This window comes from Pogona vitticeps, chromosome 9 (assembly GCF_051106095.1).
Source record: "Pogona vitticeps strain Pit_001003342236 chromosome 9, PviZW2.1, whole genome shotgun sequence".
Classification (NCBI taxonomy): Eukaryota; Metazoa; Chordata; class Lepidosauria; order Squamata; family Agamidae; genus Pogona; species Pogona vitticeps.
The window spans coordinates 17885869-17913117 of NC_135791.1; the positions used below are offsets into that span (position 1 = coordinate 17885869).

At 42.6% G+C, this 27249-nt stretch overlaps 1 protein-coding gene across 1 annotated transcript; it reads right to left on the bottom strand.

Moving 5' to 3' along the window:
- Positions 1–1199: 1199 nt before the first annotated feature.
- LOC110091486 (IgGFc-binding protein) lies at positions 1200–25003 on the bottom strand. The gene is made up of 11 exons (XM_020815632.3): positions 24862–25003; positions 24153–24206; positions 18469–19707; positions 16333–16964; positions 14603–15164; positions 12689–13287; positions 10078–10648; positions 7770–7969; positions 5728–6108; positions 3436–3722; positions 1200–1509 (listed from the first exon to the last, which is right to left on the bottom strand). The coding sequence occupies exons 2-10, from the start codon at positions 24202–24204 to the stop codon at positions 3441–3443; spliced, it is 4518 nt and encodes a 1505-aa protein (XP_020671291.3). The 5' UTR covers positions 24205–24206; positions 24862–25003; the 3' UTR covers positions 1200–1509; positions 3436–3440.
- Positions 25004–27249: the final 2246 nt, after the last annotated feature.

The window sequence follows — 27249 nt, forward strand, 5'->3', positions numbered from 1 at the left end:
GGCCCTACCTGGAAGTGGGGGCGCTCACCATCTTAGTGCATGCGCTCGTAATCTCAAGATTAGACCACTGTAATGCGCTCTACGTGGGGCTTCCTTTGAGGCTGCTGCGGAAATTACAGGTGGTGCAGAATGCGGCGGCCAGATTACTTAGTGGAGTGAAAAAATTCCAACATATTTCGCCCACTCTGGCCGCATTGCATTGGCTGCCCATCAGGTTCCGCATCGACTTCAAAGTGCTAATGCTTACGTATAAAGCCCTAAACGGTTTAGGGCCTCGATACTTGGCGGAGCGCCTTCTCCCACCAAGTTCTACCCGGGTCACACGGGCGAGCCAGGAGGTGAGGCTGAGGAGCCTAACGCCGAGGGAGGCCCGGAAAGAGAAAACAAGAAATAGGGCCTTCTCGGCGGTGGCTCCTCGCCTGTGGAATAACTTACCTCCTGATATTCGCGGAGCTCCCTCGCTGGGCACTTTCAAGAATCTATTAAAGACCTGGATGTTTCGGCAGGCCTTCTCATAAGACTATTTTTGATTTTCTTATTTCTTTATTGTCTTTTTTCTTTTACCTGTTTTTGTAATTTGTTGTTTTATTCTTATTGTATTTTAACTTGTTGTAAGCCGCCTAGAGTAGTCTTCGCGACTAGATAGGCGGGATATAAATAAAATAAATAAATAAAATAAATAAATAAATAAATAAATAAATAAATAAATAATGTCTAGCGAGGCACCACTGTAGAGAGTATAAATGGTCCAGAATTGCTTGTGAGCTTCATAAGTAGGTCTGTTGACACCTGCTTAGTTCACATGCGAAAATGTACTTTGAGATATTGGTCTATGACCCTATTAAACTTGATCTGATCTGATCTTTGAGACTGCCTCTTTTCTCCTCCATTTTGGGCATTTTCTCGGCAAGTTTATAATTCTTTCTAGATACTATAAATTCTGAACTTTTTAGTATATTACCTTAAAAAAATTGCGTTTCTATGGATGGATCACATAATTACTTTTTTTCTTGCTTTTTTCTTTCTTGTTCAATATTTGCTCATTTGCTCTTATTGTATAAAATTTCTCTTTACCACTCTCTCTTTATATCTCTTCATTGTGATAATCTAAAATCTAAACACATTCTTTTCAGAATTAATTTAATACATGCCAGATTTGGGAGCTATTTGAGTAACTAAAACAAGTGATCAGACTGACATTTATGATCAATGTCGTTTTATTCTGCTGAGTTGCACCAGCATTTATTGCTTTGTAAGAAAAGAACCAATGAGGGATTATTTTTATTGAAAACAATCGTGCTAGCTGAAGCTCACTAGGGTCTCAGTGTGACAATGAAAAATAGAAGCATTTTCAGATATTTGCACAGTTGTTTCTTGTATTGTAGGATTGTTCTCTTGAGGTTACTGGTATCCTTTTATTAAATGCAGATGGGAAGTGTGGTCCTTGAGAAGAGAGACCATTGCAGAGATTATATACTATGAGACAAACTTGCCGGTACTGCTGAACAACTAGGAATGGAAAAGAAATTCATATTAACCTTCAAAAATACATAAATTTTAATATATCAATTTATTTATGGCCTGTAAGACAATTGCATACATATAATTTGGTTTACCCTGTTTGGGAACAAACTGTTAGCAACAGATTCTCTTTATTCATGCATACATTTTATCTTTCTGAATTATATGTTAATCATCATCATCATCATCATCATCATCATCATCATCAGCAGCAGCATCTTAGAACCCTTGTCAAGAAGGCCCAGTGGGGAATCGAATTCCCAACCTCTGGCTCTGCAGCCAGATACCTAAATTACTGACCAAAATACATACAGTTCAAAATGAATATCTTTGGGGGGAAATGTTAATTATTTTCACAACTTTAACCCATTGTGTCCTGCAAGGTTATTAAAAATGTACTGTATCTTTTGGCTTCTCTCACTGGGAAGACACTGTGAATGACAGATTTTTCTTTCTTGCTTGCTTTCTTGCTTTCTTTCTTCCTTCCTTCCTTCCTTCCTTCACTTCTTTGCTTATTTATTTAATTTTTTTCTGAATTATTTGCAACTAAATACATAAAATTCAAAATGCCAACCTTAAAAAATATACCCAGGCATGCTTAAATTAGTCTTTTAGCCCATATCCATAATATAACCGAAGTGGAATTTTTGTAAGACAAACTGGAATTGATATTAAGGTTACATTTGATAATGCAAACATAACATTTAATAAATAATGTATTCTTATATATTATACATAATGCATCATGTATTCTTATACATATTTTTTGTCAAGGAAAATCAGAGATTAGAAACAGAATATTGAATATACTGACGTCAGAAAAACTGAAATTTAAGTGGGAACACTCAGTTATATTCAGGCTAGTGCCAACTGCATGACCAGAGAAGACAAACTACATTAATCCGTCTGGAACCCTGCAAAGAAAAGCTGAAAAAAGGCTGTTTTCAAGCATGAATTATGTCAAACTCAGCCTTCAAGTAGACAAGGGGAGGAAAGCTAATAGAAAATCTTCCTTATTACAATAAGCGCTTGCCAATGAACTCTGAACTCTGCTGGATATACATTTGTGTTTAGTGTGGTGTGCCTGGTCAGATAACTCAGTAGTTTAGGTACATGGTTGGGAGTCTGATTCCTCACTGTGCCTCCTATGAGTAGAGCCAGCCTGTGTAGCCTTGGGCAAGCTGCACCGTCCCAGGGCACCCCCGGAAAAAGGGAACGGTAAACCACTTCAGAGCATTCTTTACTGCAAAACCCCCGAAAAAGGGGTGACATTAGTCAGAATTTACATGATAGCACATGATGATGACGATTTGAGGTTATTATTATTTCCAGTCATTATCCAGTGTGCCAAATAAATTCAATTTCCATCTCTTCTACTATTGGGGTTTGCCATGTCTCCGTGTCCTTCTGCTCCCAGCCGGACAGGACCAATATGCTTCAGCACAAGGTAATGGAAAACGGATCCATTGCTTGCCAATCCTACATCTACTGGGGGAGGCAGAGACAATTCATTCATTTCCTGCCTAAAGTCAAAACTGATGCAACAGGTTGGGAGTCTCCATCTTGGGACTCCGTTTTAACCCAGATCATAACACTGAACCATCTGGCGAGGTGCATTTTTAGACTTTTCTGTGTCTCCACCGCACTCTCAAACTCTGAAATATCTGGCTTGAAGAACAGTTCTGCTAGACTTGAAAGCTTGCCTGTTTTTAATGTTTCACTAGTTCAATTAAGGCATCACCCACCCTTGTTTCTGGATTTTGTACACAGCTTTTCTTTTTCTTCTTTTAATTAAAGCTTATGTCACAGAAGATTTTCAAAATGAATGGAGTTGCAGGCCTTCTCTTACTTTCGCTTTGCGTTTTCTTTCTTTTTCTTTTTTTAAAAAAGGAGGGCATTCATAAAATAACTTACAAATTTTAGAAGTCTTTAGCATTCCAGGCATGGAGAACCTCAGCAATATTCACCGAAAAGTCCCCATTGGGCAGCCTTAAGTCATCCGAGCCATTCTCATTGAAATTTCCACATGGGCCGCACAGCTTCTCTGCAAACATCTCCTTGACTTTCACGGTCACTTCTCCATTGAGGTGAAGATGAACCTGCACCTCAGAGGCTCGGTCAACCAAGATGCCATTCTTAAGCTCTCTCACGGATATGTCTTTGGAGACTTGATATGGTAGCTTTACAGAGCGCCCATTCACCTGGAATACATGAAGTTTGTGACATGAGATGCAAGAATGCATGGCACGAAGATGACAAAATGAGCAGGAACCCAAGACAGCTGTACCAGATGGTCTAAGCTAAATTTGTTTTATGAACCCAGAAAAATCTGGATATGGTTGGACAGAACCCTACCAGAGTTCACACACATTTTATGAAAATTGTGGCAGTTAATTGTGGCTAATTGACAGGGTGCTAGGGTGCATCTGGCACTTCCTCAGTTAGCCACAATTAGCCTTGACAAGTTATATAAACCTTATGAAAATACCACTCAGGTTGCTACAATTATACAGAATATGTCAGAGGCTATATAAGTTTATCTTAGCAATTGTCCAGTTCAGGCATAACGAACCTTAAAAATGGAGGACACCTTGAAAATAGTCATCTGGATTTGCACCTTAGACAACAGAAGAAGCAATCAAGAAAGCACATGAGAAACTGGGACATTGTCCTTTCTGCATTGATGAAATGTGCTGTATTTGCATCTAAACAGCAGCAGTGGCTTCCATATTTCCATCTAAACCTTAAACATGGGGCCCTGTAGGTTCTTGGACTACAGTTCCCAGAAGCCTTGGTTATTGGCTGTGCTAACGAGCCTGGGAGGTGTGGTCCAAGGATATCATGAGCCTTAAATATGGAAAATAATAATTTACACAAAAATGCTTACTGATCTGTACATAACATGTGTACATTTTCTGTAAATCTCTGTTCATTTTCTGGTGGGAAGAGGTACTAACTTTTTTCCAACTTCTTCACTTTCCATTTCATCATCATCATCATCTTAGAATTGCAGATATGGAAGGGACCCTGCGGATCATCGGTTCCAGCCCCTATCAAGGAGGCATAGTGGGGAATCGAACTCCCAACCTCTATCTTTGTAGCCTAAACCATTGTGTAATCATCTTCTAGATCAGGCCAGGCTCTCCAGATGTTCTGAACTACAGGTAACATAACTGCTGGCCTCTGGCCATACTGCATGCAATTGATGTTTATTGTAGCCTGGCGACACCTGAAGAGCCCCAATTAGCCTTCTGTTCTGCTGGATCACATAAGTCAGGGTTAGATGGCACCAGAGGTTGGTTGTCGGGGCCATATGTTCCTCCCTCGGACTTTGGAGGGCCTCTTTCTATCCTTGCATCTACCCAACACTATTATTTTTGCTTCATAATTGGAAATTGCCTCTTCTAGAATTTGCCCTTTAGATAGAATTTTTCCCACCAGCTGTAGAAATAAATGTGAGCCACTGCAGTGGGATCTGGGAGCAGCCCATGCATCCAGGAGCAGTAATTTGTCTTATGACAGAGTAGCCCAATATAGGTCAAAGTATTTTGTTGTTGTTTAGTCATTTAGTCGTGTCCGACTCTTCGTGACCCCATGGACCAGAGCACGCCAGGCCCTCCTGTCTTCCACCGCCTCCCAGAGTTTGGTCAAATTCATGTTGGTTGCTTCGATGACACTGTCCAACCATCTCATCCTCTGTTGTCCCCTTCTCCTCTTGCCTTCATACTTTCCCAACAGTACTTTAGGAAAAGGTAAAAAGTGAAGGAACTTAAGGAATAGCTGGCGGGATAGCTCGGTCAGTAAGTTTGGTATTTGGCTGAGGAACCAGAAGTTGAGAGTATGATTCTCCACTGTCTTTCCTGGGAGAAAAACCAGCCTGCATGGCCATGGGCAAGCTACGCAGTCCCAGAACACACACACAGAGAGAGACAGAGACAGAGACAGAGACAGAGACAGACAGACAGACAGACAGACAGACACACACACACACACACACACACACACAGATGAAGGGAATAGTAAACCACTTCTGAGGATTACTAGGAAAATCCCGAAAAAGGGGTCACAATAGTCAGAGTTTACTTGATGGCACGTCATGATGATGATTTAAGGAAGTCACTGGTTTTTTAAAAAACAAATAGACAAAAAGAAACCATGCTGAATTTTACTGTTTAGGAACTCCTCGTCTTCTTGGTTTTCTCTTACCCATGCCCTGTTGTTGTTTTTCAGGGTGATGGATGCTTCCCGGAAGTAAATGTAGGCAGCCCTCCCGACAACCAAGGCATCCTCCCTGTCCTTTCCGATGCTCACGGCCACTCTGAACCAGGAGAGGGAGCTTTCGTCACAAACGGAAGCCACGTCATAAACACCGCTGCAGAGGTAATTTCCAGAGGCCCCATCAAAAGATGTGAGCTGGGCCGTGAGGTTGAGTTTGCACTGGCCTTCTCTGCGCTCGCAGGCCCACACGCCTCTCCTCAGGGAGCAGATTTCATCAGATCGGCAACCAGTTGCCTCTTGGGTCACCCGGCCAGGAGCACTGCAGGTGTATTTCTCTGTGCAGTTCTTCGAGAGAATACTTCCTCCAGCCTGTTGGAAAATCCCCAGAAAAATGAATCCAGTTGTGGCATTGGGTGGGAAAAGCACAAATATTAAAAGAACATTTGTTTTTTATTTATTTATTTAAATACAATGGCAAGAGTCCTTTTGCCAAGCTGTGCCTGAATAATTGTAGCAAATCGTTGCTCGTTAATAAGGTTCAGGTTCATTGCTGGGCATGTGTCCAGTGATGCAGCTGGGAACATCCCCAAGAATAGAACCAGCACCTCATGAGTAAGTGGCACCAAGACTTACGAAGCTGTAGCTTCAGAAGAGGTAACCATGTTAACCTTTCTTTTGGTTTTGCTTGAGCATAACAGGCAAAACCAAAAGAAATACAGTGGGGGCTTGACTTGAGAACTTAATCCATATTGGAAGGTGGTTCTCAAGTCAAAAAGTCTGTAAGTCAAGTCCCCATTGACCTACAGTGCATTGAAAACCGATTAATCCCGTAACAGGCCGTTTTTGTTCCATTTTGGTTTTTTTCTGGTCTGTAAGTCAATTCTCAGGCTGCAAGTCAAACCTAAATTTTGCAGCCAGAGAAGTCTGTAACTCAAAAAGTCTGTAAGTCAAGGGTCCACTGTATGAAAAATAAAGAGGAGAAAAATGTACTGGCACCTTAAAGACTACCTGCTAAATTTTAATATGATCTCTCGTGGAAGTAGATTTGTCCATGACAACTCACATTAAAATATAGCAGGTAGTCTTTGAGGTGCCACAGCATATTTATCCTCTTTGTTTTTTTATATTTCTTTCATTTTTACCTCTCAAGACTGGCTATTTATTCAAAATGATGCTGCATAAGGTCTAGGCTATGAGAACCCCAAAGAACTAAGTGTTTTTTAAAAAGACAATCTGTAGAATGGCCGGTCCCCAATACAGAGAACATTTGTGGGTTGATGGAATGGGGTGGGGCAGGCAAAGAGTAGGATCATTTGCCATGCCCGGGTTCCACCTCAATCACCTACCCCGTTAGACTTCATGGCTGCTCCAGCTCTCAGTTTTCTCAAAACAGCTCTGCTGGGTGGCCCCAAAATGTCCCTATCCACCCACTTTCCCTTACAGTGGGGTCTCTACTTAAGAACTTAATCCGTATTGGAAGGTGGTTCTCAAGCTGAAAAGTTCTTATATTGAATCTGCATTTCCCATAGGAATGCATTGAAAACCATTTAATCCGTATCTGCTCTTTTCCGTCCATAGAAACTACAGTGGAACCTCTACTTAAGAACTTAATCCGTTTTGGAATGGTGTTCTTAAGTTGAAACATTCTTAAGTTGAAGCAAAATTTCCCATAGGAATGGACTGAAAACCATTTAATCCGTTCTGGCTGTTTTTTTGTTATGTAGAGGTGCATTCGTACATTGAAGCATTAGTTCCCATAGGAACTAATGCAAAGCTGGTTAATACGTACTCGACCACTAGGGGGAGATTTTTTTTTTAACCTAAGATGACCTAAGGTTAAAAAAAGAGCAGGAAAGGTTTTTTTTTTCCTGTTCTTATCTTGGATTTCTGTTCTCAAGTAGAAGCAAAATTTAGCAAACGGAGCTGTTCTTAAGTTGGATTGTTCTTAAGTAGGGACGTTCTTAAGTAGAGACCCCACTGTATTTCTTTCAGAATAGCCAAAACATGATCGGTGGGATATGAAGACATACCTTGAGGTAAAGTCCATCTTGCATACAGCCACACCTGTCTATAGGCACACAGGTGTCTCCATCAACCATGTAGCCGTCATTGCACTGGCAGCCTTCAAAACAATTTCTAGTGCACTGGAATGGCGTGTACAAGCTGGCACAGCTGGCATCGCAAAGTGTAGTGCAGATCTCATAGTGGCTGTTGGCTGGGCAGCTGATGGCTACAGACAGAGGAAGCGAGTCAAACAAACAAAAAATGAAGTGAAAAGGAAGAAGTGAAAAGGAAGGAAGGAAGGAAGGAAGGAAGGAAGGAAGGAAGGAAGGAAGGAAGGAAGGAAGGAAGGAAGGAAGGAAGGAAGGAAGGAAGGAAGGAAGGAAGGAAGGAAGGAAGGAAGGAAGGTCACACATTTAAAAAAATTAGCGAAATGCAACCCAAGGTGTTCTGATTAAGACTTCCAATCATCATCATCATCTTAGAAATGCAGAGTCCAGCCTTTGTCAAGGAGGCACAGTGGGGAATAGAATGCCCAACGTCTGGCTCTGCAGGCAGATAGCTAAACCACTGAGCTATCCAGCACTGATCATTCCAACGTAATGAATGCCTTATACATTTTTGTCCAAAGAAATATAAGCATGATGAGTAGTTGATGCATTTTGCATTTCCACTAATGATACAGATGCAGAATTTGGAAAAGTTACTTTTTTGGATTAGCTCCCATCATCTTATAGTCTTCTTTAATAAAGTGACTAAATTAGTGGTCCAAGGAAACACACTGGATATAGTATACTTAGACTTCAGTAAGGCATTTGATAAGGTAGACCACAACCTACTTCTGCGTAAGATAGAACAAAGTAGGATAGACAGCACAGCTACCAGATGGATTTGCAGCTAGCTTACCAACCACAAACCATCAAAGTGTGGTCCTCAATGGAACCACAATTAGGTGGAGGGAAGTGTCCAGTGGGGTCCCTCAGGGTTCTGTCTTGGGCCCAATGCTCTTCAACATCTTCATAAATGACCTGGATGGGGGGATTGAAGGAATACTCATCAAATTTGCTGATGAGACAAAGCTGGGGGGAATTGCTAATACTTTGGAAGATAGACTCAGCATTCAGAAGGATCTAGACAGATTTGAACATCGGGCCCTATCCAATAAGATGCAGTTCAGTGGCAGGAAAAGTAAGGTCCTATACTGGAGAAACTAGAAGTACAGGTACAGGATAGATGGTACCTGGCTTGACAGTAATACCTATGAGAGGGATTTAGGTGTCCTGGTGGACCACTGCCTAAGGATGAGTCAGCAGTGTGCTGCAGCTGCCAAGAAAGCCAACACAGTCCTAGGCTGCAACAACAAGGGGATAGCATCAAGATTACGGGAAGTGATGGTGTCACTCTATACCGTGCTGGTGAGGCTGCACTTGGAGTGATGTGTTCAGTTCTGGTCACCACAATACAAAAAAAGATGCTGAGGCCCTGGAACAGGTGCAGAGAAGAGCAACAAAGATGATAAGGGGACTGGAGGCTAAATCCTATGAAGAACTTCTTAAAGAACGAGGTATGCTCAGCTTAATGAAGAGAAGACTGAGAAAGTTGAGGAGGAGGGCACAGGAATGAGAGAAGGGCACAAGAAATAAACACAGAAAGAAAGGATTTAGGAAAACCCTGTCAGAACCTTTGAGATGTATTGGACTGTATGACAAACTGGAATTCTAGGGAGACAAGAGAACAAGGCAATGAAGGTAATAAGCTGCTGTGCAAGGGCCACTGCCAGTATTGGAGAGATGAGCAATGTATGGTCTGCATTTCCCACCTACTCTAACCAGCACTGCCAATGGGGCTGGAGAAACACAATACCAAGGAAAAATATAATTGAACAAGAGCCCAGATGGAAGAGGTTGGCATCTCTGACAGGAAGGAAGTGGGACAAGATTGAGAATTTTAGAGTAGTGGTTCCCAACCCTGGGTCTCCTGGGTCTCTTGAACTACAACTCCCAGAAATCCTGGCCAGCATATCTAGTTTCTGGGACTTTTAGCTTCTGGGGACCCAAGGTTTGGAGCCAGTGTTTTAGGGAATTAAGGAGTATCGACTAAAAAGGAAATAGAAAACAAAGTTTCTAAATATACTTGTTGTATTGGTGCTTTAGGGAGAAGGAACATTAATCTAGGAACTTTATGCAGAAGCAGAATTCTGTCAGTCTCAGCTTCTACGGTAACCACAGCATTGCAGCCTGGCAAGCAGAGCTACAGCAGTAACTCAAAAGGTTTCCAAGACTTCCAACATTTCACCATGAAAAGAGTAAACAGGAGAACCCCATTGTGCAAACTTACGACAGAAGGAAGCTGTTCTCCATGCCTTGACCTCAGCTCCAGCTGCCTGACACCTAGCTGTGTAGGCTTGAAGGTTTTGACAGAGGACATGTTGTGCCCCACTGGCCCCCATGTCAGACAGGCAGTTCTCAAAGTACTCAGCAGGGCTCACAAATGTGTGACAATCCGTGAATGGCCCCGTCTCATCTTTGATCATTCCGCAAGAACACTCTTCCTCATAAACTGCCACCTTGTCTGGATCAAAAGGAAGAGGTTCCTCAACAGTGCAGCCATCGGAACAACCGACGCCGCCAACAGGCACATGCCAAGAGGTCCCAAAGTCCACCACACTTGCTGCCAGAGTTCCGTTGGGCATCATGAAGTCATCACTACTATCGCCATTGAAATTGCCACCAAGACCCTGCACCTCTCCTTGGTAAGAGAGGGGAACGGTAACCTGGACATAGGAGGACGTGTCATAGATGACTTTGAATCCATCAGAAGACCTAATAATGATATTGTTCCCTTCCTGAGTGATCCAGGGCTTCCCATCATCTTTAATCAGTGGCAAATTGTAGAGTTCTTCATCCACCTGCATGAACAACACAAAAGAAATAATATTCATGGCTAGAGATGGGCATGAATCAGAGAAATGGTGATTTGTTTCGATTCATGATTCGTCAAGGTGGACGAACCATGAATTACGAATTTACAAATCTTTTTCTGATGAATCAACAACTTGATTCATTTTTTAACTTTAAACCCCTATAAAATGGCCCCTAGGCACCTAGAGACACAAAAATGACAGAGAAGCTTCCCTTTACTCTCCTCTACAAGCCACACTAGTTTGGCGAAGTTTGGGTTTTCGACATCTGAGTTATATGCCCACAAGTAAGGACACCCCCAGAATGTCTCCCCAGACTGCTAAAGATACCAAAATCACAAAGAATCTTTTACTGACTCTCCTCTACAATCCATCCAAGTTTGGTGAAGAGTGGATTTCAGACATCCAAGTTAGGACCCCTCCCAGGAAAGTGTACTTAAGCAGTTGGCTGCGGAAAACATTTCCTAAAAATTCATTGATTCGTATTTGTTGGTTAGCTTTGTTTTATACAAATATTGATCGACAAATTTGTGATTTTTGAACACATTTGGTGATTCGTTTTTTAAATTCCTGCCCATCTCTGTCCGTGGGTTATCAAATAGATACCCTGCTACATGAATAGAGGTGCGCATACCAGGTCTACAGAAAGATGTAGCATAACTGCAATGCAGGAGTGAAGCAGAACAAATGGTGGATTTCTTTACTCCAAGCTCTGTCCTTGGATGACATTGGGGCAGCACCACTATCTTTGGGTCCCTGGTTTTCTACGTGGTGCTTAAATCAATGACTGCTGGATTCCCCACCTTCTGCTCAAGGAAAGTGAAGAGTTGTCTCAGACAGGACTTGCAGGAACCAGCTGGGTCCTCAGCTGAGCCTCAAGGCTCTCTTCTTAACCAGACAGGGCTTATTTTACATATTCAGATAAATCTCCATTATCTGTTGCCATTCTCTTACTAGAAATAGGTGAGACTCCCTTTCTTCCCAAAAGATGGAGGGGAGGGGAGCCACTGATAGGCCAGATCCTAACCTGGAGTAAAGCAAATAACCTTGAAGGAGGCAGATCTCTCTCTCTATCTCTGTTATTATTGTGTGATAAAAATGTATGAAGAAATGGATGAAAAATATGTTTACATTGCATTTTAATGCAAACTCAATCCTCAAATTGATGCTTCTCAGTTGTTTAGTCGTTTAGTTGTTTCCGACTCTTCATGACCCCATGGACCAGAGCATGCCAGGCCTTCCTATCTTCCACTGCCTCCCGGAGTTGTGTCAAATTCATCTTATGTTCCAGGTTCCTATGCAGTATTTTTCTTTGCAGCATTGGACTTTCCTTTCAGTTCCAGGCACGTCCACAGCTGAGCGTCCTTTCAGCTTTGACCCAACCACTTCATTAGCTCTGGAGCTACTTGTACTTGTTCTCCACTCTTCCTCAGTAGTATGTTGGACGCCTTCTGACCTGAGGGTCCCATCTTCCAGCGTCATATCTTTTAGCCTTTTGTTTCTGATCATGGGGCATTCTTGGCAAAGATACTGGAGTGGCTTGCCAGTTCCTCCTCCAGGTGGATTGCATTTCGTCAGAACTCTCCACTATGACCTGTCTGTCTTGGGTGTCCCTGCATGGCATAGCCAGTAGCTTCCCTGCGTTACTCAAGCCCTTTCACCATGACAAGGCAGCAATCCGTAAAGGGGTAATACACATAAGAGAAGGTCCCTGTACCTCTCTATTTGCCTTTCCCCTCTATTTAAGAGGCTATTCACAATTTTAAAACACATTTAGAAAATGCAGCTGTAGGTGGAAGGCTGGCCCATAAATGCAACTCATTTGAAAATATTGGGTTTTGCATGCCAACAACACATGCCAAGAGATATACACAGGAAAATGCACATATTCATAGAAACACTCATGAATTTCCATGAATTTCCATGGGCTTTTAAAGGAAATCAGGCACTCGCAGAGAAGCAGAATGGAATGAACTTCATCTTGGAAAAAATTGAAAACGAGTGAATTTAAAGATTTATCTTACTTACCATAACTTTCCATTGCATTCCTCTCTCCAAGACAATGGTATGTTCATCAGTATAGACCACAACAGATTTTATTAAAGTGGAAGTCCCATCCTCAATTTTCTCATACTCCACCACCACAGAGAACTTCATTCGCTGGTCACCCTCCTCGCTAAAGATTTTGGCGAAGACATACGAGCCGGAGGCACGCAAGTTGAAACTTCTTCCGTCAAAGGAAATATAATGTAGGTCACCATACACTGTGGCTGTTCCATACCCCTCAGGGTGGCAGCCCTGGACCCCATTCATTGCGCTGCACACCTCGTGAGGTCCACAGGAGAACTGTTGGCACTCGATGAAGCTGTTGTCCGTGCACTGGCATTTCTCCTGGCAAAAAGTGCTGGGGTAGAATTCCTCTCCTTTCTGGTAGTACCTGCCTTCATGGACACAGCCACACTCAGAAAGAGGGACACACTGTTCCCCGCTGCGGATGAATCCAGAGTCACAAAAACATCCTTCGATACATGGAGCATCACAGCTTTTTGGAGTGGAAAAGTTGTGGCATGTGCCCGGGCAGCTAGTTCCACAGACTTCATAGTGGGAATTATGTGGGCAAGAAAGGCCTAGAAGGAAAGATAGAGCCATTTTTTCCCTAATAATCACAACATAGCATAGTAGGTGTTGCCATAGAGACCGTAAGCTTAAATCCAATGACTAGTCCCAATGGGAGTAGGCCTATTGAATCAATGGGATTTACACCACCGTTGACTTGCTATATACCCACTTTTGCAGTGATTTTACTCTCCATAGGACAGGATCTAGGCCTTGATGTTTAAGAAGCCAGAAAAGGGATTAATTTCATTTCAGCCCTGTTATCATGTTAGTCAGTTAAAAAGGATCTCCAAAGGAAAATATCACAGGTCCTATGACATGCGCTTCTTAGACCTCATCTCACTCTAGGATTTAGTCCAAACTTTACAAGAGCTCTCTAAAATGCTGACCCTATTCTAAGCATAGAGTTCAACACTTTGGAGAACTCCCATTAAGCCTAGAGCAGTCCCACTGCTCCCTCAAAATTGCACTCACCAGCACCCATTCTCCTGCCCCCCCTCATCCGCTTGACCTGAGGAAGTCTATGTATGTAGGCTTCCACATATACTGAAGCACTGACTGTATATTTTATGGATGAAGGGTGAGAAGCCATGAGACACAGGGTGGAGGCTCAGCAATAAGGCAATCTGTTCCCTCTGCGCATTGAGCCTTGTGAATATAAGATTCAGAGGTATATATTTCTTGATCATGTTTCCCAGCAAAGTCTCCTCATGAAAGTCCGTAGACTTAAGAAGTGAAGAACATAAACCAACCAGCCATCTAACCAACAATGACAATAATAAGAATGCAGCATTCCAAAATTCTGAAGATCTCATTGTGGCCCCATCATGGTGAAAACTCTTGTTAAATAACATAGTTGCAACTTCATATTCATGTACCAGTTCAGAAGAAAGATGACTAGCATGATGACTAGCATTTTGAATTCATATCTTCAGGAGACAGGAGCTGAAATCTAGTTGCTAGTCCCAACTACGGTAGACAGAATGAAGCAACTACCAAATGGAAGGCCAGTATTTAAATAAATCCCATAGATTAAATGGGTCTACTGTATTTGGGACTAGCAGCTTGATTTATTCTATAGGGTTTGGAAAAAAATAATCTTGAGTATGAAATTAACATTGAAACACAAATAGCCTTTGAGAATACATTTAACATTGAATAGTTATGACAGACCTTCTTGTAAAGTTATATCTTTCTGGTAGAATCTAATTTAGCCTGCTTTCACATTTTATGCTTGATGTTGGAAGCCCCATTTAAAAATTGAAGTAAAGGATAACAGTTGCACCCTAATATTTAAGTAGTCTTGGATAATAAAGTAACGCTTACTGCAGAAGGAAGATGATCTCCATTGTTCAATCTGGATACCCTGGGCTTGGCACGCTATCATGTATGCACTGATGGCACTGCACAGAACTTCATGTTGACCCCTGTATTGGCAAGCGTCAAAGACACAGTCGTCAAAATAGTATGTTGGGTCAATGGCAGCATGACATTGCCTGAATGGGCCATTCTTCCTTCTGAGGATTCCACAGTAACGGTCAGCCTCATAGATTTGTTTCTCTGCTGCACTGCAAACTGGGCAGTTGGAGCATCCTGCTGAGCACCCTGGAAGCTCTTTCAACTTCCAGCTGTCCGCAAATAGACTGATGTCCGCCGCCTGCTGTCCGTCCTTCATGGCGAAGTCATCGCTGGAGTCTTTATTGGCATTGCCACAGAGCCCGCAAACAGAACCAGCATAAATGTCAGGAAGAATGACCCTGGCATAGCTGTGCCAATCAAAGGTGACTCTTATATCAAAGTCTGTTTTGATGAAGCCATGGACCCCACTGATGTAGACCTTCAGTTTATTTTCATAGGAGAATGGAAGGTTCACAGAAACTCCGTTGACCTGGAAAACGTGGAAGGAAAATCGCAACGGGCTTCAGTGAGTTCTGAAACCAACGAGTTTGGTCTGATTGTAATTAGTAATGGAATAGAGAAGTAATTTATGAATGGCCCTATAAGGTTTATTCATCTCTGCTGGTTCGAGGAAGAGAAAGGAATCCTTAGTCTTAGGATACCATCACAAATTATGAGAAGACAAAAATTATCCATTCCATGGCGTTCTTGTAGAAAGGTTAGATTGCCTCTGTTCTAAAATTGCTCACTCCATTTTCTCTGGCTTACTCATCTCCGTGCTTTAAAAGCTGGCCCATCCCTCTGATTAGATAAAGAAGTCACTTCAGGTAGGAGATAGTTGGGAGGGTAACCCTTCAGAAAATTATTTTTTGGGGGATGGCAGCTGTCAGAATTCCTCAGCCAGCATAGCCAGTGGCAACTGGCTAACTATCACCCCCAAAAATAAATTTTCCAAACTCTGCACTTTGTGGATTAACGTACTGACTTCAGGTAGGGTGAAAAATAAAGTCCTATAAGTAAGGATGTCCTTCCTTCCTTCCTTCCTTCCTTCCTTCCTTCCTTCCTTCCTTCCTTCCTTCCTTCCTTCCTTCCTTCCTTCCTGGCCTCTTTCTAGCCCTTCATTTCCTGTGCCAGTGTTTTCCAGACACAAACTCTTACATTGCTTCCTGGCGGTGATGGTTCATCAGGAGGTGCTCTCTATAGAGCCTAAATGACAATGAGAATACCAGGTGTGGATCTGTGGACTGGAACCCTCAGAGTTCTCCCTGGGGAATTCTTGGAAAATTCTGGGATTTAGAGTCCAAAAATCCCACACAAACCCAACTTCTACTCATCACCAATGCTGAAGTAAAAATCGTCTGTCACTCAAGATATCCTCTTTAAATGGCATGGGAAGAATATAATCTTATCCTCTACTTCAGGCAGAAATACACACCAACCAACTGCAGAGCCTCATAGTATGAGAACTAGCTCTCTCACAGAAACAGACCTAATTCAAAGTTTCCTCACATATCCCCCTCCCTTAGCAGAATACGCACAAAATAACTATGCAGGATCAAACCAAAAGCCTATCTAGTCCAACATTTTCTTCTATCAATCAGTTGTTTATGGGGATACTATTGCCAGGACATGAATGCCATTACACCCTGGGTTTATACCTGGACCTTGCGTGGATACTGTTGACTCAAGCTGATGGTCATGTTGTAGACTACTAGAGTCACCACTTTGGTGAAGGACACGGCCTTGCTTCCTCGGTTATTATTTTCAACGGTGACCAAAAACGGTGTGAGATTGGGATGTTCGATGCAGACCCCTGCCATCTGATAAACGCAGGACCCCATGAAATCGTATTTCTTTCCATCGAAGGTGAGATAATGTGGGTCTCCAGATGCTATGCAGGTGCTATACGTGACATCATGGCAGCCTCGGATTCCATTGAGCATGGTGCATTTCTTCTTGCCCTTGCATGAGGACTTCATGCACACTGCCCGGCCTAATCGGGGTTCACACCTGCACAATGTGTGACAGTCTTCGTCCCCCCAAAACTCTTCTCCTGCTTTGTAGCTCACACCTTTGTATGTGCATCCGCAACTCATGGCCGGGATGCATGTCTCGTCACTAAGGACGTAGCCGTCATCGCACTGACAGATTTCTGCACAGGGCTTTTTGCAGGTGGAGGGAGCTGCTCGATCCGCGCAGGTGGCTGGGCAGGCATTTCCACAGGCTTCATAGTGGCTGTTCTTGGGACAGGTCAAGGGGATGACGACAGGAGGTAAGGCTGGAGAAGAATCTGAATAAAACATTGTTTTTAAAAAAGAAACACACACCAGTCAGGTATTCCAACAGATTGCCTTTCACAATAGACAAAAATACATATATCTGAAGTTCATTTCCAAGTTCCTCCTCAAGGACTGTGTTAATTTAGAGTCAAGGCCAGCCCTACCATTAGGCTGAGTGTATTAAATCCCATGTAGCAAAGGACCAGGCAGATTCACTAGGGTGCAATTGAAGTAAGAGATAAGGGATGTAGACAGCTAATCATCATTATTATATGCTGTGAAGTCAATTTTGATTTATGGCAATCCTTTTAACCTTTTTCAAGGTAGAAAATGCTCAGAAGTGGTTTACCATTTGCTTCTTCTGGGGCCATCCTAGGACCATGAGCCTTACCCAAAGCCACCCAGGCTGGCTGTACTCATAGGAGGTGCAGTGGAGAATCAAACTCCCAACCTCTGGTTCCATCTAAACCCCTGAACTATCCAGTGATTTTATGTGGTGTTTTGGACCTTTTTTTGTGTAACTCGTGGCGCAGTGGTTAAAGCGCTGTACTGCAGCTAAAACTGTGCTCACGACCTGGGGTTCAAATCCCAGGTAGCCGGCTCAAGGTTGACTCAGCCTTCCATCCTTCCGAGGTCGGTAAAATGAGTACCCAGCTTGCTGGGGGGGCAATGTGTAGCCTGTATAATTAAAAATGTAAACCGCCCGGAGAGTGCTTGTAGCGCTATGGGGCGGTATATAAGTCCAATAAATAAATAAATATAAATAAATAACTTGTCTAAAGAACATGGCATTGGTTTTCTCAAGTTCAAATTTTTCTTTCAGGATTTGTGGAATTCACTTCAAGGTATTAATTTTATATCCACAGTATCCACATGGATCATATATGGGTGATTTTAACAGAAAACCTGCTGGAGAAGCATTGAATGGGTTAAGAGGCCCCCTGAACAAGTCCTTTGCTACAGATAACTGTGCTTACAAATACCTTGTAGGATAACATCAGGTAACTGAATACGATGTGTCTTTAAGTCCCTGCAGATGCTTGTCAGAATCGAATAACTTTGCTCTCAATGTTCCAAAAATGAAAGGTGGAATGGCTTGTAGGTTATTGTGTGCCATCAAGTTGGAACTGATTCATAAATACGCTAATAGGACTTTCAAGTTTACTGAGATATTTAAGAAGTGGTTTTACCAGTTCCACACACTCCAGCGAGCTTCCATTGCTGAGCAGGGATTCAAAGCCAAACCTCTTAGGTCTCCAAGTCTGTACGTCTATCCACTACACCACACTGAGCATCCAATGGCTTTTATAACCTCAGAGACATCTGGACCTTTACAGTGAGAAACAGCTGAGATACAGGCTAATGTCTCTTTGTTATGAACAGAGCCCCCAAATCCTTTAAAATCCAAAAAAAACATGTTATAAGCCCACCTATCTGAAAAACCTAGAATAATTTCTGCAAAGAAACTAGGATTATGAGGTATAGATGGATACACAACCCAAGAATAATAATTACCAAGTGACTCAAGAGGTGGTGGAGCAAAACCAAAGCCTTCGTAGTTTCTGGTACCAAAGAAAAAGACACCAAAGGGTGTTCTGGGATGCTCCAGAGAGATCGTTTTTGTTGTGGTGGCCCATTCGCCTTCACCCCAGGAATAGTCTGAACCAGGGACCTCTGTCCACTGAACGCCCGTGATAGCTGCCTTATCTGCAGTAATGCTACTGATTTCAGAGCTCTTTGCTATGATAACGATATAGTTCCCAAACTTGTCCAGTCCGTTAATGTAGTAGGACAGGCCATAACTTGATATGGATGGAACGTTGATGAGGAATGGATCGTAGCCTTTGACTCCTACCGTGATGCCAGGGAAGAATAAAAGGACCTGGATTCCAGCATTGGCAGAGATGTATAAGGCTTGGGGTGCATGTATTTCAAGCTGGAGTACTTCGCCAGCCACCATGTCATGATAGCTTTTTGATTTCCCTACTTGATAATGAACGCGAGTGGTCTGAGAAGCAGCTACATAGACGGTATCACCGCTGTCCTGGACGAACACAGGCGGAACGATGAAGGTGGTACCCCAGCTAGAGACTGGCAAGAGCTGTTCAACGACTTGATCACAGTAATAGTTTTGCTGAACACAGACGTGCCCACTTAAGACTGCCACTTGCGCGGATGACAGAACCCTGGTGCCGGACAAATCATCTGAGCTTTGTAGCTGGGCAACTTGGAAAGCTGCAAGGTGGATGGTGAGTTTACTTCCTGTGCTGTACGACTGCCCGTCAAAAATGACTGTTCCTTTCAGGTAGACATCCACTTTTGTTGGAGTCTGCCAGGCGATGATGGCAAATTCTTTTAAGTAGCCTGTTGCCTTGGTACCCGCTGGAGTGATGATGTAATATTCTGTGCCAAGTTCATGGACCGGATACAGAGTCGTGGCTCCAACAGAATACTTCTTCCTGTCGTACAATACAGCAGAAATGTCCTTGCCAGCCTGAATCAAGACCGATTGATCAAATATACCGCTGCCTTTCATCTCTGCAGTGATTGGGATATCAATAGGCATCATTTCACCTTCATTGAGCACATAGCTTTTCTGTGTGGAAGTTTTGGCCAGGGTCACAGTGACTGGAGTGGAATTGTTGTAACCAGTGAGAAACAGCTGCAAGCTTGTTTCTACAGTGCCCCTTGACTCGTAATTTTGCATAAAAGCTGTGATGAACTGTTTCCCCTGGAATCTGGCTCTGCCATGACCTGAAAAGGAAAGAACAAAGGAGTCCTGAAGAAACTAAACTTGATGAAACATAACTTACATGAACAGCTTACATGGAAATGCTACCCAAGGATGCCCATTTGCAGGAATTTTTCTGAGGTGAGCAAAGCTGCAGAGGGATAAGTTAGTATTATTTGTTTACATAGCGTGTGCCATTGTAAATACATGGGCTGAAATCCTTTTGTGCAATTATACAGTGGTGCTTCACATAGCGACGTTAATCCGTGCAGCAAAAATCGCTGCTAAGCGATTGCATCACTATGCGATTTTTAAAAGCCCATAGAAACACATTAAAACCTGTTTAATGCATTCCTATGGGCTAAAACTGAACTTAAAGCGAAGATCCTCCATACGGCGGCCATTTTCGCTGCCTCTTAAGCGAGGAATCCGTGCGAAAACACAGCGGGCTGCCATTTTGTTTACTCGGCAGCCATTTTGGAACCTCCGATCAGCTGTTAAGAAATCATCGCTTTGCAATGATCGATAAGTGAAACAGGGAACCGATCATCACAAAGTGAAAAAAACCCATAGAAAACATCACTAAGCGATCACTTTTGCGATCGCAAAAAGTTCATCGCTATGCGGTTTTGTCGCTAAACGGAGTTCCCCTTAAGTGAGGCACCACTGTACAAATAGTGTAACTTTTACAGACAAAATGCCATAAATTAAGAAAACTCTCTAAACATGGTCTTGTTGTATGCTGAGTTGGGCCATTCAATATGCAACAGATAATGCTGGTGAAGATTTCTTCACTGATAGCAGTTCACTTCCAAAAGTTACAGTACCCTGTTTGCATAATGTGACACAGGATTTCAGCTAGTGCGTGCTGCCAAGCCCCCCTTGATTCGAGGACCACACAGGCAGGCCATGCAATAAGCTCTGTCATTGCAGACAGGATGGAGTCGCTTCTGCACGCCTGCCTGCAACCTCTTCACCAAAGCCCTGGTCCATGGAAGGAGGGAGGATCCTGGTGCCGCAGCAGTTTCCAGGGACCGATCAAGGGCATGAATCAGGGGGATGACTTGCCCCAGGCTTGTCATATAACCACACAAGATGCCCATGGTTTCCAGGAAGGGCTTGAGCACCTCCACCATCTGGGAGAGGGCCACTGTTCTCACTCCGGAGAGCATGAACAGAAGTGCGCAATGCCTGGAGGGCGAAAGCTTCTATACAGCCTCTTGGCACCTTTTGGCAGTGCTATTGGCTGCCCGACATGCCAATCCACGATCTCTGCCTTGAGTCCCCAAAACCTCTAATTGACACCAGCAAGCTCAGAGAGACCCGCCAAAAGGTAACAAATATATGTGAATATAAACGGATCAACAGATCAACGAACAAAACTGAGGAAATATTCATCCAGCCATATTCGTCTAGATTTATATTTTTATGAATACAGATCAAGGAATATTTAACAAATCAGCTATATTCATTGGCAAAAAAAACCCGATCCATTTTTATATTTGTCCCTATCTCTAGTCTGAATCATTGACATTGCGATTCCTGGAGATGCCAGAGGTGAAAATAAAGAATTGGGAAAACTAACAAAATACAGAGATCTGGCAATCGAAACATCTCACTTGTGGATGAAACATACTTCAGTGGTCCCCGTTATCATTGAGGCTTTGGGAACAATATCAAGAAATTTCACACAATACAGTGGTGCCTCGCATAGCGACGTAAATCTGTTCCAGGATTAACGTCGCTATCCGGATTCATCGCTATGCGGGGGGAAAACCCCATAGGAACGCATTAAAATGGGTTTAATGTGTTCCTATTGGGGCAAAAACTCACCGCTATGTGGGGAATCCTCGATCCGGCCGCCATTTTTGCTGCCCGGTAAGCAAGGGCAGGGCGCGAAAACGCTGCGGGTGGCCATTTTGTGGATGCGGTGGCCACTTTGGAATCGCCGATCAGCTGTTTAAAAAACATCGCAATGTGAAGATCAGTAAGCGAAACGCTTACCGATCATCACAATGCAATGTTTTCCCTATTAAAACATTGCAATGTGATCGCATTAGTGATCGCAAAAAACGTGTCACTATGCGAATTCGTCATTAAACAGTGTGCTCGTTAAGCGAGGCACCACTGTATTATAAGCATTTGTAGATCTCAGAAATAATACCATCAGAGCTACAAAAAAACCCCAGCAATATTAGGAACAGCATACACACTGCACTATTTAACAGATACTTCATTTTTTGGTTATATCTGTCATATAATATCTGTCAATATTTTTGTAATTTTTATTGACTGTGCCTGGTGCTTTTGAATGACAATAACATGCCATCAATTTAATTCTGAGTTATGGGGGCCCTTTTCAGAGTTTTCTAGATAGACAGTACTCAGAAACGGTTCACTATTCTTCTCTTCTGGTGGTGCTCTGGAGTTGTGTGTAGCTTGCCCAAGGCCCTATAGGCTGACTCCACTCCTCTGAGGCACAAGAAGGTAACTGAACTGCCAACCTCTGGCTTCACAGCCCAGTACTTAAACCACTGAGCTATCTAGCCAGCTAATAAGAATACAACATTTTATTTAATTTCTTTCTTATCTGTTACAAGCTGGTAACACCTGATTCCCAATTATCATGTGCATCAACCCAATTTCTTTTTCATACAAATCTGTGATAAATCAACTGCCGTACTGGAAGAATCCAACTTGGAATCTTACTATAGTTGTATTGGAAACACTTTGCTTAAATATGAAGCATTTTTTTTCTGCTGAAATCCTAACATTAACTAGGATGGTCTTTGAGTTTCTTTCATTCCTAGTCTATTTTTCATCAAAAGTAGAAAAAAAATAATTTTAGAAAGAGTTACTGGGAGCAAAACCCTTTTTGTCTCTCTTCTCTACATTTGCATAGTTAGGTTGAATTCTTGATCACATGCCAGCCATCTAATTGGTGCAGAAGAAAGAAACCTTTTAAGGATGTCTCGATGTGTGGCAATTAAGCCCTTGTGAATTATGCCATTTCCATTCTGCCGGCTTAATTACAGGAAAGCATTTTCATCAATAATTTTGATGTGTCAAAGTACTGGAAAGCATAATTAGCATATTCATCTGTATTAAAGAGTACTTTTAATTTAGTCTGAGGAATAAAAACACACCCAGATGTTGTAGGAGTGTTCGGTGTACAGCCCTTAGCACATGAGTAAGTGCATTTAAAATGGGTGCTTTATGTGGAGTTGTCTAAGTTGGTAAGTAATACCACCCAGGGGTGTGCTTGCACAGAGAAATAGATCATATTTTGGACTTCTTTTGAAGTGGTTCAAAACAATCTATTTCCTGGCAATCACACGACTCATGGGGAAATATGCACCAGCCCGACCCCAGTCCATGTCCAAGCTAGTCCAGCTGAAGTCTTCCATTTTTCTGGCCCGAGATGGAGTGATTCTCCAGCAGACAGAAAGATAGTTTCAGAAGAGATCACTCCTGTTAAAGTGACTCTTTTTGGTTTGATCATGTATAAGCCCCCAGTTTCTGATCATAACAGTTTCTGACCCTCGTCTTCAATGACCTTTCCTGTAGGAATATTGATCCAATTTCTACAGAATGAAGGAAATGGGAGGCTGGATTTTGTCACCGTGTTTTGCTTTTCTTTTTAACCAGACAGGCACTTTCCCAAAGCCCTGACGAACAGTGCAACACAAGCAGCAGGTGACCAATAGGCTAAAAGTGTATGACATTGCTCTGCTCTGTATGTGAGTGCATGGGTGTCCACAGTGTGTGGGAGCGGCTGCATCAAATGGTTCTACTGATTACAGCAAAAGGTACAGTGGCTCAGAACGGGATAGCTGTTGAAAAAAATGCTCGGAATCCATTTTCAAAACTTTAGTGTTGAATGAACAAACGTGCCCCATTTATCTGAAAGGACACTGATTGTCGGACAGCGGAAAAGGAGAGAGTGCAGATTATTTGGTTAGACTCCTGGAATACTGGAAAGAGAAAAGTAGTACTTGTGGGGGAACGATATTGATTATATCCAGTTAACTCGAGCCCCAACTTCTAAGAAACGACTGGTGGAAGAAAAGTCTTAAGGTATTTTCATTTTCTGTTCCCCCCTGTACAGCAAGGAGGGTTTTATTCTTGCTATTTGAAAACAAATTTATGGATCCTGCTGTCTTGCTCTCTCATTTCTTTCTTTCTGTGTTTATGTGTATTGCTAGATTTCCGGACAGTTCCTTTCTGTTGAAAATGAAAGGTTTTGATACCTGTTTTTTAAAACTCCAGTAGTCTCTCACTGTGAATTTAGCATTTCCCAGAGTTATACCAAGCTACTTTGCAGCCTGAGGTTGAGGGCAAGACAGTCTTCCCTCATCCTCTCGTGTACAAAAGCTGGCCAGACTGGATTCTTCTCTAAAAACAAAATAATCATCCTGAAAATTAAGGGGGAGGAGGAGGAAGGGCCCCTCCAACTCCACTCACTTACCACAGAGTAGTATTAAACAAGAAAACAGGTGTAGGATCCTCATTGCTGTCATGGCTGTAAAAAAGAGGGGGGGGGGAGGAAGAAACATTTTAAAGCTGTTCCTGTCTTTTTGTCTGTTGTTACATTCTCCAAAGCAAAGATTGAAAAGTTAATGCTGTTCGTTCTGTAACTCACTGCAAAGCTCCCCATAATAACTCACTAAAGTTTTATAAAGTACCTAATTTATCCATTGTACTTTTTCTTGGAAAAAAAGAACAATCAACAAGTCAATGAGTAGATTTTAAAAAAGGAGGAAATTGCTGGACTGTAACTCCCATCATCCGTAGCCAGCATCGCCAAAGTGAGGTATGCTGGGCTTTGCGGTTCAGCCACTTAACAGCTAAAGGGATCCCTGCCGGTCCCACATTTGCATCTTTGTTGACTCAGCTCAGTAGGAGCAGCTGAATAAGATAAGCAGACAAGGACACTAAGAAAAGTTGTGAGCTGTCATGACTCACAACTAGAATTAGGGAAGCCTCCATTCAAATATCCTTACTGAAGCTCAAGATGAAAATGGCTTCATCACCATTCCTTGGCAGGTTGGTTGTGTGGATGGGACGCACGGGTGGAAAGTCGTTTACACCACCCCGAGCATCTTAGAAGGAGGATGACATGCAAGGGCAAGCAAGAGACAGAATGGTTTTTAACCACAGCTCAGACCAGTCCTTACCTTCAGCAATCTTGGCTTGACAAAAGGAGAGGGAAAAACTTGCTGGTTGGTCCCCCCTCTCACTAAGTCTGCTCCTTAGTCTCCTTTTATAGGGGTGTCCATCAAAGCCTAGTTCTCCTGAACTGGCCAGGAAGCTGTGTGGTTATGGCTGGACAAATAAAAGGTTTTGCCCAATATGGATGAAGTTCCAGGAAGAAGGGAAAAAAAAACAGAACTCAGCAAAATTTGTACTTCCTCCTTCCCTAATCATGCTGTCCATCTGTCCTGGCTATATGCTGGCCAGCACTTTTTCTCCCAATACAGTACGTTTTTTTTGTACAGAGTAATTCCAAAGAACTGAAATGGGGTTCAGAAGTTCAAACACAGGCTTGGCTGTAAAAGTGAGCTCTGAAAATAGTCCCAACCACAGAGAGGAGAAAGTTGTCCAGCAAACAGCTACTGTGTAATCAGGGGATACGCAAGATTATCATCTGGGAGATGATGTAAATAAAGGGCTGTGTTGCAACCTAGGTAGCCGATGACCAGAGGAAGCTGTTCTTTTCCCAACATCTGGAGGTGAGATGAGAAGCCTCCTTCGCTTGGAAAATGGTTCAGAGCTATTTTGATAGCTGAGACTTTGCTGAACTTGAATTTCAGTCACACAGGGAGAGAAAAAGAGGGATACCTGGATCTGAGTGCATGGTGGCCAATGGGGTTTTGTACTCAACTTGCCCATTTTGTGTTTCCTTCTATCCTCTAATTTTGAGTACCCTGGCTCAATGTCCCAGGCACCTCACCCTATGCATGGCTCTCCTATAGTTTGTGCCTTCACCCAAAAGCACAGTTCTCTAGATCCCAATTCTTCACAGCTGCAGGCCATCAGCATTAACTGGGTGACACTGGACAACTCAGGAGGAAGGTCCTTCTCAAAAGGAATTTCTGCTCAAAGAAGACTTTTCTTCGGTATTAGACTTCCTGGGTCTACGTGGCTGCTCAACTTCCCACATCAATTCAGAGGAGAAGGTTATTCATATCATGAGGGAAATGTGCACCCTCCACTTTCCCTGAGGACCCCAGATGCTCTAGAACAGTGGATGCCAACGTTGGGATGTCTACATGTTCTTAGGCTAAAACTCCCCAGAAGCCTTCACCACTAGCTCTGCTGGCCAGGATTTCTGGGAGCTGCAGTCCAAGAACATCTGGGGACCCAAGGCTGCTCTAGAGTTTTTCTGGAAGCCATGTATCACATAATGTAGTAACTTCTATGTCTCCCCACATATGACTCCGTGCAACAGCAAATGCCTACACAGATTTCCAAATGTGAGGTCATTTGCTGCTGGGATTTACACCAATGGAGTTATGTTGGCTTAAATATGTAACAGAATTCCAGCCATTTACTCTTAATTACACTGGATTCCTTAAACTGTTTCAGAATAATGTCTTTAAAGTTCTTTTTTATTGTACAATGTGTGTATGTAGGAACAGATTGTCTGTTTATTTACTTCTATCTCTACACCTCTTAATCTTCCCCTTTCCCTTACAATTTCCATGCAATCCTCAGCATATTTGGGAAAGAAATAGGATTTTCTCTGTGATAATACATTATTGTGAACTATTTGAGTTTTAATGCAAAGTAGTTGCATTGGTCTGTCCTAGTGTCAACCAAGATAATCAATTATACAAGGATCCTAGTCCTCCGAAAGATGAACTTTACTGGACCTTGTTTGTTAATCTTAGTACAGGTTCCTCTATTTTTTAGTTTCATTTCCCTAAATCTGATCAACCTGACTTAAAGTTATTTAAAGCCAAATCATCTCCAAAACAAGCAATTTGATAAAGCTGAAGCAACTGTATGGGGGAGGGGGGAAATTGTGCAATTGTGTTACTGCAATCCTTTGGAATGAGAAACATATTGCAACTGACAATATGTTCTGGGTTGACAAATCTGGGCAGTGAAATAATCATTTTTTTTTATTTTTTTTTGCAATCTGTACAAATCAAAGGGGAAAATCTGTGTAATCTGAAATGTGCCTCAGCATGAATTCTATTGTTTTTAGGTCAGTTGCAAAGTTTGTTCCCACAAGAGAGTTACTTGATCCCACTCATGATAAGAGGTTCTAGCTTTGAACGTAAACTTATGCTTCCTAAGGCAGCATAGTTCTATGCCATGATTTTTTAAAAAAAGGATTGCTGTTAGATGTGCGAAAGTATCTCAGCCATAATTTAATTCTTCTCCTCAGTCTGTGAAGCAGTGCTATATAGCAGCTGACTAGTACACTGGACTAGGAGTTGTTAGACCTGAGTTCAAATCCCCACTAGGCCATGAAACTCTGTGGGCAATCTTGTTCAAGTCAAATTTTCTGTCTAACATAGTCATGAAGTTTTTGAGAAGGTAAAACGGAGAAGAGG

Bases quoted from the DNA above. Each gene is read 5' to 3' on its own strand.
- LOC110091486 (XM_020815632.3), bottom strand. From the start codon at position 24,204: ATGACAGCAATGAGGATCCTACACCTGTTTTCTTGTTTAATACTACTC. The intron at 15,165-16,332 runs GTATAAACCCAG...CACGTTTTCCAG, and splicing joins AGTATCCACGCAAGGTCCAG to GTCAACGGAGTTTCTGTGAA. The intron at 6,109-7,769 runs GTATGTCTTCAT...ATTTTCCAACAG, and splicing joins AAGATGGACTTTACCTCAAG to GCTGGAGGAAGTATTCTCTC.